We start from the raw sequence: 11,468 nt of genomic DNA, 5'->3' as shown, positions 1-11,468 counted from the left end.
TCGCTCTTCCTGGCGGTGTCTGCGCGGTCTTGGATCCTCCCGCTGCTCCCCGCCGCCGCTTGCTGCTGTCTCACGGTGCCGTGGAAGCCGCTGCACTGTGATCTCCGGGGCTGAAGAGGCTTTCTGTGCCTCTGAAATACTCTGTCTGCCTTTTTAAGAGCGTGGCTGTGTTAAACGCGTGTCATTCGCGTGGTTTAGTCTTAGGCACGACCTGACGAGCAGTTGCATCCGGACAGATTCACAAAACAGAACCAAGCAGGCAAAGAGGTGGTGAAGAGTACAAGAGGAAACTTTGTAAACTTTGCACTAGGGAGGAAAACACGCCGACATACCGCTAAAATAATAGAAGGCTATTGAGTCATTAATTCCTGTTAGAGCGGTGTTGCTTTCTTCTCAGTGTGCAACTCTGAGGCATCTAATTCCTTCAGTACATTCAATTCTGAAGTTAACTGACAAAAAAACTTGGGAGTTTTCCAGGGATTTGATTTTCAAAGATTGCTGTACCTTAACCATCCAAATTATTTTCCTTAAAAATTAATTTTTATGCTGTGTCTAGTAGTCTGCGTGTCCCCTTAAGAGCGGTGGGACGCTTTAAGTAGCTACCCATGCTCTTCTTAATGTTGATACTGTGGTGAAGCGTGAAAAGGGTATTGAAAGATGATTAGCGGGGCAAATTGGAAGTTGTGTATTGTTTGCTCCCATATTTCAGTTTTCTCATTTTCTTCTATCACTTTTACCATAAGAGAAGATAAGTACTTGCGAGTTGGCTTTTTTTCTGGTGCCATTCACACACTCTCTTCTACTGTGTAGTGCTTTGTGTCACTGCAGTAGGATGAAATATACCTATGTCTTTTACGCTGTCATTTCTGCAAAAATCTCAGGGAGGTGCTCTATAATTAGTAAGCCATTGGCCTTTCTGTATCAAGGTGTCAAGAGAAGTTTCCCTGACTGTGGATGGGTTCTTGCCTGAGGATGGAAGTGGCTGCATCGTTGGTGTTGAAGATCTTCCAGAGCAGGAGTGTGTGTGTGTTGCTACAGCAGCTGGAGACATCCTACTGTGCAATCTGAGCACGGAGCAGGTAACATGGCAGGAAAGACTCAACTGTACTGAGGAAATTTGGAGGAAAGAGTAACATTTAAAATTTCTTTAGTGGCCAATTGTACACTCATTGCATACTGAGCTGTGGCTAGTTTACATTCTCTGGGCAGACAAACTGATTTTTGTGGTAGACAAAATATATACAGTCTGTAAAAGAACTTGAATTGAAATGATGGTTTGCCTGTCCACAGCCTGCATCCTCTGAATTTGCTCAGTGGGCTCCTAGCAGCAAAGGATCTGCTGGAGAGTCTTAGAGAAACAGGATGTCGCTGAGACTAGGTAAAGAATAAAGTAATCCATTCATAATCCACTGTGTGGATACCGTTTTGTTATCAGTAGATGCATGTTGGCATGATTTAGGAAATGGCAGAAACTGAGATACTTGTTTTCTCTTCCTTCCTCAATGTCTTGTATCATCTTCATTAAGACACCACAACAGCGCCCTCTGAAATCTGAATCAGCTCCCACAATACTAGTCCGACAGTGCAGGTTTAAGTGGACATGAGATGATAATGGTCTGTCTGGGTTAGCTGTAAAATTGTGGTTATTTGCAGCTTGTCTGTTTTGGTTCATGTTTGCACTTGATTTGCAGATACCACTTAAATGTGCAGTTAGTGATCTGAAAAATGTGTCCTGTATTGCAATTTACAGTATATCATTAGGGAATAGAAATTATGAGAGCTTTTTGGGTTTTTGGGGTGTTTGGTTTTTTTTGTTTAGTTTGTTGGGGTTTTTTTCTTTTCTTTTATTTTTTATTTGTTTGTTTGTTTGTTTGGCTTTTTTTTTTATTGATAGTTGCATCAGGTTTAACATCAGATTCTTTATTTTGTGGGGTTTTGGCTTACTTTTCTGGTTTTTTGCTTTACTTTCTAGTCTTCTTTTGGTGCAGTCTGGGCACCAAGAAGGAGGTCTGGAAGACTCTTCTACTTATTCTGAAACCCTCTCTATGTAAGCGATAGTTACTCTGCTGACAGGTGCCCAGTCTCACTTTTCTGACCTGGAAAGATTGTGACCCCCAAGCCTAATTTCTTCAATGGCATCATGTTGCTTTTTATCACAAGTGATATATTTGTTGTTCTGTTCTATGCCTTTTGCAAATCAGGGTAACCATGCATAACAAAAGTTCTCTGCCTACTGCTATTACTTGCTCATGATGGCCCAGTAAAACTAGTCCAGCTTTCCATAAACTCTGACATTGGTGCAGGTATATGCAGTTGTCAAGTTCGGCATTCATGGGCTGGTCAGAATTTAACCCTGTGTTGGAATTCTCTAGGCAAGAATCATTATGTCAGTGTTTTGTTACTGAAGAATATTTACCAATGTAATCACAGGCCCTATCAGCCCATATTAGTATTGACACTATATGTGCTGACATAAGACTGAGAGCTGCAGAGTGAAGCTGTTTCCAAAACGGTGTGTGGTAGAATGTGCTAGACTCTACATTACCTGGGTTCTTATTCATAAACATTCTAGAACTGGTTTTAGTCAGAAATGTGTCTTTTGTTTTGTTCAACACAAAGTGTGAAGTTAGACTTTAGATTTTTTTTTAAGTAGAAGGCAATTTTCTTTTTCCCTGGTGACTGTTTGCTTTTGTGCTGGGATAGTGCTGCCCTCATGTTCCTGTGATCTTATTTTGGTCTTGTAGGTGGAATGTGTTGGAAGTGTGGACAGCGGTCTGAGTGTGATGAGCTGGAGTCCTGACCAAGAGCTCGTTTTGCTTGCAACAGGTATCAACAACAGCCTGTAAGCTTTCTGCCTGTAGGAGTGAAACTCTCTATGGCCAAAGCACAAAATATAACCAAGATTGAGAGAGAGATGAAAAAGTTACAAGACTGGGACTAGGACTTAAAGTGGAAAAAACTCTACCGGATCCTATGTATTAGATTTCATTTCATGGTTCATAAGGTGTTTCGGAGATCCAAGCAGAAATTGGTTAGGCCCAAAAAGCTGCTTTGTGGAAGAGTTTTTAGTCCTTAAAATCTTCCCAGGGAGTACATTTGATCTTACCTCAAAAGCATAAAGACTTCTTTATATCACCATTTGGTTTCTTCATAACAAAAACTGTTTCTTGGCCTTTGGTATGAAGTATATGTGTCACAGGCCCTAATTAACTACAGGTGTGACTCATCTAGAAAATAAAATTAGCTTCAGACAAAACAGAATCATAGAGTGTTTGAGATTGAAAGGAAACTCTGGAGATTGCCTATTCCAACCACCTTGCTCAATGTGTGCTACCTAGAGCAAGTTGTTTGTGGATTTTGGCCAGTTAGGTTTAAGACCCCACAACCCTCTGGGCATCCTGTTTCTATCTGTTACCATCCTCAGAGTAAGAAAAAACCAATTTTCTTAGGTTTTAAGGGAATTTTCTGTAGTTTAGTTTGTGCCCATTGCCTCTTGTGCTGTCGCTCAGCACCACTGATGAGATTCTTACCTGGAAAGATTGTACCTGAAGCCTTCTCTCCAGGGCAGTCTGGCTTGTCTCAACCTCCATTCATGTGACAGATTTTTCAAGCCCTTAATCATCATTTTGATCTTTTGCAAGACTCACTCCAGTATGTCCTTGTCTGTCTTGCACTAGGAAGCCCAAAAATGGAGTCAGCATTCCATATTTCTCACCAGCACTGAGTAGAGGAGCAAGATCACCTCCCACAGCCTGCTGGGAGCACTCCTAATGCAGCCAGATGCTGTTGTCCACCTGTGCAGCAGGACGTACTGCTAGCTAGTTCAACTTGGTGCCTCAGGAAACACAGTTTATTGGTTTTTGCCAAGCTGCTCTCCATCCACTTGATTCCCACTCTGTCTTGAGTTCCTAAGATTATTATTTTCCATATGCAGGACATTTTTTTCTTGTTGAGCTTTATGGATTGATGGGCAGCCCATCTTGCCTACATGACAGAGTCCCTGTGGACAGCTGCACAACCTTTGCTTTTCCCAGCAAAAAAGCACAACCAGTGCTTTTTTGCAGCACAACCAGTACCTGCTGCTTTTCCCTGTTCTATGTCATCTACAAACTTGCAAAGGGTCCCATTCTTTGGATCATTAAGGACAATGTTAATCATTGTGCCTAGTGTCCAGGGGCACGCTGGTGACTGACCTTGAGCTGCACTTACTGACAGTGGTAGCAAGCTTTTGAGCTTGGCAGTTCAGCTGGTCCTCACTGTCCTTTTATCTATCCCATACATCATGGGTTTGTCTGTGATGATGTGGCACACAGCATCAAAAGCCTTATTAGAGTCAAGATAAATGAAATCCACTGTTCTCCCCATATCCACAAGCTGGTCATCTCATTGTAGGAACTTATCAGGATGGTATTATTTCCTCTTCTAAAATCTATGGCGACTATTCCCAGTAGCCTTCTTGTCCTTCATATCTGCAGAGAAAAGGAACCAGGTATTTGTTCAGAAGGTGGAAAAACTTATTAAGGTTAGGCCAGGAAGCATATTTTTGAGGAGAAAAACTTGGAAATGTTCTGTTCCAGTTTGAGGTTTCATGCTTTGAAGGATATGTTCTCTCTAGTACCATGTTTTCTGTATTCAGGTCCATGGCAGAACAAAAGGAACACACAGGAGAACAATTGAGTTTTTATTTGCTGCAGATACCATTACCAATGCTGTATTTTATATCTGCCTTGCAGGTCAGCAGACACTCATCATGATGACAAGGGATTTTGAACCAATTGCTGAGAAGCAAATCCACCAAGATGAGTTTGGAGAAGGTGAGAAGTGCACTGAAATTAAGTTGCCCTAGCTGATGTAGTTGATATGTTGTAAGCACATGGAAAGTAAGGAAATGGAGCTCAGCACTTTGAGGCCCCAGGAGACATTTTATTTACATTGTAGTGCAGCTGGACAGCTGAAGGGTAAAGTCAATATTATTACTTGTCAGCATAAATTCAAGTAAGGTTCATGTACCAATGTACTTTCTAGGCTACATAACTTCCCAGCAGGTTTTTAGAGTAAAATCTGGGAAGAAGGTGTGTCATGATTGAGTCAGGAACGGGAGTGAGGCAACACATTAACTCTCTTCAGCAGGCTAATATGAGTTTTATTAGAAACCCGTTCCTTTTGTGCACCATTCCTGTACAGGTGGACCTCACTGGTCATGTAATCAACATCCTGTCACCACTGGCTAATTAAGATGCCCGTTGGTAAACATATAATGGGAAAACAACTGTTCAAAACACCAGCTGCAAGATTGTTTTAATTCTTTCTCTCAACCTTCTCAAATCTCCCCAGAACAATTCCTGGGAAAGTTTATCTGGCTTTCACTCTCTGACCATACTCTGGCATCCACAAAGGTGTGGGTTGCTTGAGGCTGTAGTTGTGTACATAATGCACAGTAGTTAAGGTATTGTCTGGAAATCTTCCACTACAAGGATTATTTCTTCTCCAGGAAAGTTTGTTGCTCTTGGCTGGGGTAAAAAGGAGACACAGTTCCATGGATCAGAAGGGAAACAGGCAGCACATCGCAAACAGACGGTATTATACTGCTTTTCCTGTGTCAAGCCGATGCTCTCTCAGGGAAAACATGCATAAAGAGAGTTTCTGTTATTCCTGTGATGCTGTTTTGCCACCATCTTTCTGGTAGTTCTCTTCATATGCTGCTTCTGTTTGTTCCTGTGTTGTCTGAAATCATACATTTTTATCTTTCTTTGAATTCAAGCAAGCATCAGGGAATATTTACTTTTCAAACAGAGCTCAAAGTAAGATTTGCAGCCATTCCAGCATCAATCTTAAGCAAATCTCAATTCACCGTGTGTCCAGCTTATGCACTGTTGTCTGTAATTAGAGACCCCAGTGAATGGGAAGGATAGTGTGTGGTCATGTGAAGAGACAATCATATGCACTTGTAGGAGGAGCAGATTGAATTAAATAGTTTTAATTCTAGTGTTTCCTAAAACAACATGTTGAATAGTGAGTTTCTAACTTACTAGTCTTGACATTTTTAATGGATGGATTTCATCCTAAGGCTCTTGAAAGAGCAGTCTGTTTAGACAAAGACAGCAGGTGCCTTCCCAAGCTTTGATGCCACTTTCTTTTGTGTGACTTCAGGAAGTGCTACCAACATCAGCCTGGGATGATGGCAGGCCTCGGGTGACGTGGAGAGGAGATGGGCAGTTTGTTGCAGTGAGTGCTGTCTGTCCAGAGACAGGTATGGCACCCCACTTCTTTGAAATACCAGCTTGTGTAAAGGGCTTCTTAAGCAGAATCTAGGTAAGGCAAGGACTGTTTGTGTCTGTTGACCATTTAAAGTGAGGTGAGTTGAGCTATTTAATTGCCCTTTTCTCTGCTGTGATGTTCTCAGAGCCATTTTATAGATACAATATTTTGAATATTTTCTGTGTGGTTTGGTTTTCAGTTCTGTGAGATGCCAGGAGGGAGTATACTTTGCAGATACTATCTGAACTATTTCTTTCACCTGCTCAAGCTTTAAGCAGTACTTGATAGGCTCTCAATGCCAAATGGATTAATATGTTTGAGTTCATATACCCACTGTCCCTCATATTAGAGTTTAGCCTTGCACACTTTCTTTAAGATACTGGTGATACTTTTCCCTTGGTTCTGCCCTGAAATCAAAGAGGTAATGAGCATATGCATTACTTCTAAGACTGTGTGTTCGTGGAAAACTGTACATTACTTCTAAGACTGTATCATAGAAAGCTGATGTTTTCCATGATAAATACTACTTTCTGAGCAGTTTAAATGTATTGGTTAACATACTGAACTGCATCAAACTGCATTGCTCTTCCACTTGTTTGGATTTTTACCTTCAATACTTCAGATTAGGGAGGATTGTAAATTTATAGCTTGATTTTAACATTTCTGTGGTGAGAGCTGGAGCGGAAAATGATTATGACTGAGCTGCATCAGACTGAAATTTCTAACACAGTTCCTTTAGTCACTTGCTTACTATGGGAGAACCGCCTGACACAGAATAAATTCTTAGCCCTTAAGGTGTACAAGAGAAATCTCCTTTTATGCATGTGCATCAAAATTTGCTCTTGTACCCTCACAAAATTAGGAAAGTCTCTTCCCAGTTTTCTTAGACTTTTGTGTCATTGCTCTCTCAACCTGTAGGTGCACGGAAGGTCCGGGTATGGAGCAGAGAGCTTGTGCTGCAGTCAACAAGTGAGCCTATCTCAGGATTAGAACAAGCACTGTCCTGGAAGTGAGTGTCTGCGTGCCGACAGCAGTGGTGCTTGTTATTCCCTGGTCACAGTCTTTGACCAGCATTTTAATTTCTTCAGCATTTGGTTGATTTTTCCCAAAACTTGAAGAAAGTTGCCTTCTGATTCAGCATAAGGAAGAGTAGCCCTTTAAACCCTGAAAATCCTAATACTTCCATCACAAGTGGGAAGAAGGGACAGAGCCTCTGCATAAAGTCAGTGTCAAGTGGGTTTGGGCTCAGCTGTATAAAAAGAAATATTACAGGTTCCTTTCCTAGTGCTGACATTTATTTGGTCACATATCATTTGGTGGCTGTCATAAGCTCTGGTCTGTGCTGGATCTGTGACTGTCTGAACAGTGCTGAGAAGAACACATCCTCTGCTGCCTTTGTCTTCATGTCACTGGAAAAAAATGTGAGATGACGGGGATTTAGAATGACAGTTAGGGATTGTGTAAGCAATGAATTTTCATTTGGCTCTTTTTTAAGGCCCTCAGGAAACCTGATAGCATCTACACAAGAAAAACCCAACAGACATGATGTGGTTTTTTTGGAAAAGAATGGACTTCTTCACGGAGAGTTCACCCTCCCTTTCCAGAAAGGGCAGGTCAAAGTAAGTTCCTTGTCTGAGCTTCTTTGATGAGAGTGTAATGGAGAAGAGGACTAGATCTCTTCCAGATTTTAGGAAAAGGTTTTTAACTTAATACTTTGTGCTTATCTAATGGGAGAACTGACCTGAAAAGAGAACAATGAAGAAGCCTGTGGAGAAGATGCAAGCCCGTAGTACAAAGACACATAGTAAAGGATGATTGTAGCCCTGGGGTACTTCTGTGCTCTATATACTTTATACTAGGCAAATGAATCAAAAGTACTTTTCAGCACGTCAGTCATTGCAAGAGTGAGGTTATATACTCACGTTATCCCAAATAAGTGAGAAGCTATTGCTAGGGTGTTACTTCAGCTTCTGTGCCTGGATGCTGAGAGGTCTTTTGGCAGATGCTTAAGTCAGTGTCAAGGAAAGCAAAGAGAAGGCTGCTGTCATTTTTGTGGCCTCTTCATCTGTGGTCTTCTCAGGATCCCTTGTCAGGAGCTTTGTGATGCACACGGGCTCTGTTTGTGTATTAGCTGATGTACCTTTTGTTGTTGGAGCCCGTCCTGGTCTTGTAAACTTTCTGTGAGCAAGAATATCAGCAGCAGCCATGTTTATTTCTGCAGGTTAACGAAATGCTTTGGAATGCAGATTCTACAATCCTGGCTATATGGCTGGAAGACCTGAAGGTGGAAAACTCCAGCCCAAACACTTATGGTGAGAGCACTCCATGGAGCTCTGGCTCTTAACGCTTGCCTAAAAATGTTCTTAGCAGCGGGTACTTACCTGCAGGGTAGGAGACACTGTGGAGGCTTGCAAGTGGCTTTGAGACCACAGTGCTGGTGTCATGGTTTAACCACAGACAGCAGCCAAGTGACCCCACAGAGTCACTTGCCCACTTCCCCACCAGCAATATCATGGAGAAAATCAGGTGGGTGAAAGCTGGAAAACCCATGGGTTGAGATAGTAACAGTTCACTATGAAAAAGAAAAAGCCATGCGTGCCATATAAAGCAAAGCAAGGAACTAGTTCACCACTTCCCCTGAGCAGGCAGGTGTTCAGCCATGTCCAGGACAGCAGGGCCCCATCACGTGTAATGGTTACTTCTATTACAGAAGAAAAATGCCTCCAGTTCAAATATCCCACTTCCTTATCTTCCTTATTCTTCCTCTCACTTTATATATGAACATGATGTCATGTGGTCTGAAATATCCTTTTAATCACCTGGGGTCACTTGTCCTGGCTGTGTGCCCTCCTGACCTCGTATGCATCCCCAGGTTCCTTGCCAGCTTGGCAGTTTGGCAGTACAAAAAGCAGAAAAGACCTTGGCTCTCTGTAAGCCCTACTCAGCAATAACTAAAACATCACTTACTCACCAATAACTAAAACATCACTTTTCCATGCTGTGTTCAACCCAAATCCAAAACAGAGTCCCATACTTGACACTATGAAGAAAATTAACCACCCCAGCCAAAACCAGCTCAGCTGGTGAGGAAGAACTGGTAGTTCAGCCCGAGTTTGAAGCATCTTCCAGGCTGCTGTAACTGGAAGTGGTACAAATGGAATAGTAAAGGTCCTTCATTAAACCAGGGGTACTGTCTCAAAGGGTAGCTCAGTGAATTTTAGTATTGACTTTTGCACAGCGTGTTATTTTCTTGTGCTGTGTGTTGTATGACATAGGTCATGGACTGAAGACTAGAACTGTTATTTTAATTGCACTTAACCCACCCATAGAAGGGCAGTGGTGGTTGGGAGGGATGGTTTGAGCTGGGTCTCAAATACTGGTCTGTGGTAACTATTTGTTTTTCTGCAGTTCAGCTGTGGACCACAGGGAACTATCACTGGTACCTAAAGCAAACTCTACACTTCGGTAGCTTGGAGGAAAATCAGTTGGTGTCACTGCTATGGGACCAAGAGAACCTGTATAGACTGCATATACTCTGCCAGGGCTGGCATTACCTCTTCTACGACTGGCACTGGACCACAGACCATGGGCTGGGGGAGAATAGTCAACATATGGCAAATGTGGCTGTCATAGATGGAGGTAAGGAGTGGGACAGCTTTCCAGCTCCAGGGTGAGAAAAAGTGAGGTAGCCTTTTGTATTCAGTTCTTCTTTTAGTTGTTGCTACAGCACTTTTAGGGAGGGATCCATGTAATTGATAGATGCTTCAGGGTTAGCTCAATGAAGATAACCACTAAGAGCACACCAACCATTTTTCTGTAACATCATTTCTGCTTCCTATAGAGAATCCAGTAAGAGCTTCACTAACATTTGGACTGGGGTTCATCTTGGATTTTCTTCTCTTTTCTTCCACAGATAAAGTGCTTGTCACAGCCTTCCAGCATGCTGTGGTGCCTCCACCCATGTGCACCTATGAGCTCCAGCTCCAACAGGCAGTTAATCAGGTTGCGTTTCACACAGATCCCAAACATAGTGGGGACATGGCTATCCTGGATGCTGATAACAGGATCTCTGTGTACAGATATGGTGAGAGCATGTTGCAGCCTTTAAAAAAAAACCCCTGTGTTCCTGAGAACAGTACCTTAGGAGACTGGTTAGGTGATGGTCACTTAAATCTTTACACAAGACATACTTGGTTTTAGTGTGAGTTCAAGCTCTGCTCTCATTTCCAGTAGTTTGAGTGACATAGAAGTATTTTGGTGGTGCGTTCACTTTGTGAGAAGACAATGTTTGGCACTTGACTATGTCATTGTGCTGGTAATATTCCCCTGCCTAGCTTCAGCTTGAGTGCAGCACATGGTATCTTGCGTAAGCTGCTCTGATGGCATGATGATGACTGTCACTGGGAAGTGTCTGAGGACTTGTGTGGGGCACCCAGCACTTCCCAAAGCAGTTCTATACACAGTGTGCTATGAGGAAGCAGCTGTTTTGTACCGCAGTGTTGGAATGTGACTGTCTTCCTCAAAGTGAGTGTTAATGAGAAGTAACATTTTGGCTGTAAAAGTAGGGATGGCATTTTCTGATGTTTTTAATACTTGCACGAAGCATCTACTTTTTGTAAAGATTGAAGATGGAAGGGGCTCTGTTGGGTGGATGTCTAAACTCTGCTTTGTTCTGCTTTGTGTTTGCTAGGACAGAGTACAGGCAATGACCCTTCTGTCAAGTTTGGAGCTGTGGGAGGAAATGGCTTTAAAGCAGCTGTAGAAACACCATACCTGGATAAAACCTACAGGTAATGAAGAACTACTACAGCTGTAGAGGGGAGAAGAGGGTTGTACCTGACTGGATGCTTTAGAGGTCACAGCTCTTACCACTTTTCTCAAGATTTTTAAGAGGCTATCAGATAACATGGTTTCATTTTGTGGACACTGTGCCTGCAACTAGTGCTTTGAACATCCTTTACTGAGGTCTCAATCTAGCAGAACCAGTGACTGTTAATGACAGCAGTGAGATATCTCTTCCTGTGCCTTCCTGTGTCTGTTGCATAAAGGAATGATGGTGCAGTGCCCAGGCCCATGATCACATCACACAGAGCAAGAGCTGCTTGCATGGCAGAGACAATGATGAGGTTAAAAATCCCACCATGCTCCCGCTTTGTTCCTAGAGGTAGTTGGCATGGAAGCAGTACTACATAGGGAAAACAGATGGAGCT

At 42.5% G+C, this 11,468-nt stretch overlaps 1 protein-coding gene across 1 annotated transcript in view; it reads left to right on the top strand.

Moving 5' to 3' along the window:
• Positions 1-931: 931 nt before the first annotated feature.
• ELP1 (elongator complex protein 1) overlaps positions 932-11,468 on the top strand; it is a 31,563-nt gene continuing 21,026 nt past the window's right edge. The window contains 11 exon segments of the mRNA XM_031060295.1: positions 932-1,079; positions 2,745-2,826; positions 4,734-4,814; positions 5,492-5,577; positions 6,151-6,250; positions 7,177-7,267; positions 7,754-7,877; positions 8,480-8,570; positions 9,667-9,897; positions 10,172-10,342; positions 10,949-11,048. Coding sequence (XP_030916155.1) covers positions 2,784-2,826; positions 4,734-4,814; positions 5,492-5,577; positions 6,151-6,250; positions 7,177-7,267; positions 7,754-7,877; positions 8,480-8,570; positions 9,667-9,897; positions 10,172-10,342; positions 10,949-11,048 — 1,118 coding nt within the window. The 5' untranslated portion in view covers positions 932-1,079; positions 2,745-2,783.

Source organism: Geospiza fortis, unplaced genomic scaffold, assembly GCF_000277835.1.
Source record: "Geospiza fortis unplaced genomic scaffold, GeoFor_1.0 scaffold240, whole genome shotgun sequence".
In the NCBI taxonomy this organism is placed as follows: domain Eukaryota; kingdom Metazoa; phylum Chordata; class Aves; order Passeriformes; family Thraupidae; genus Geospiza; species Geospiza fortis.
Note: the sequence above shows the minus strand (reverse complement) of the source record. Positions and strands in the feature narration are given on the sequence as shown.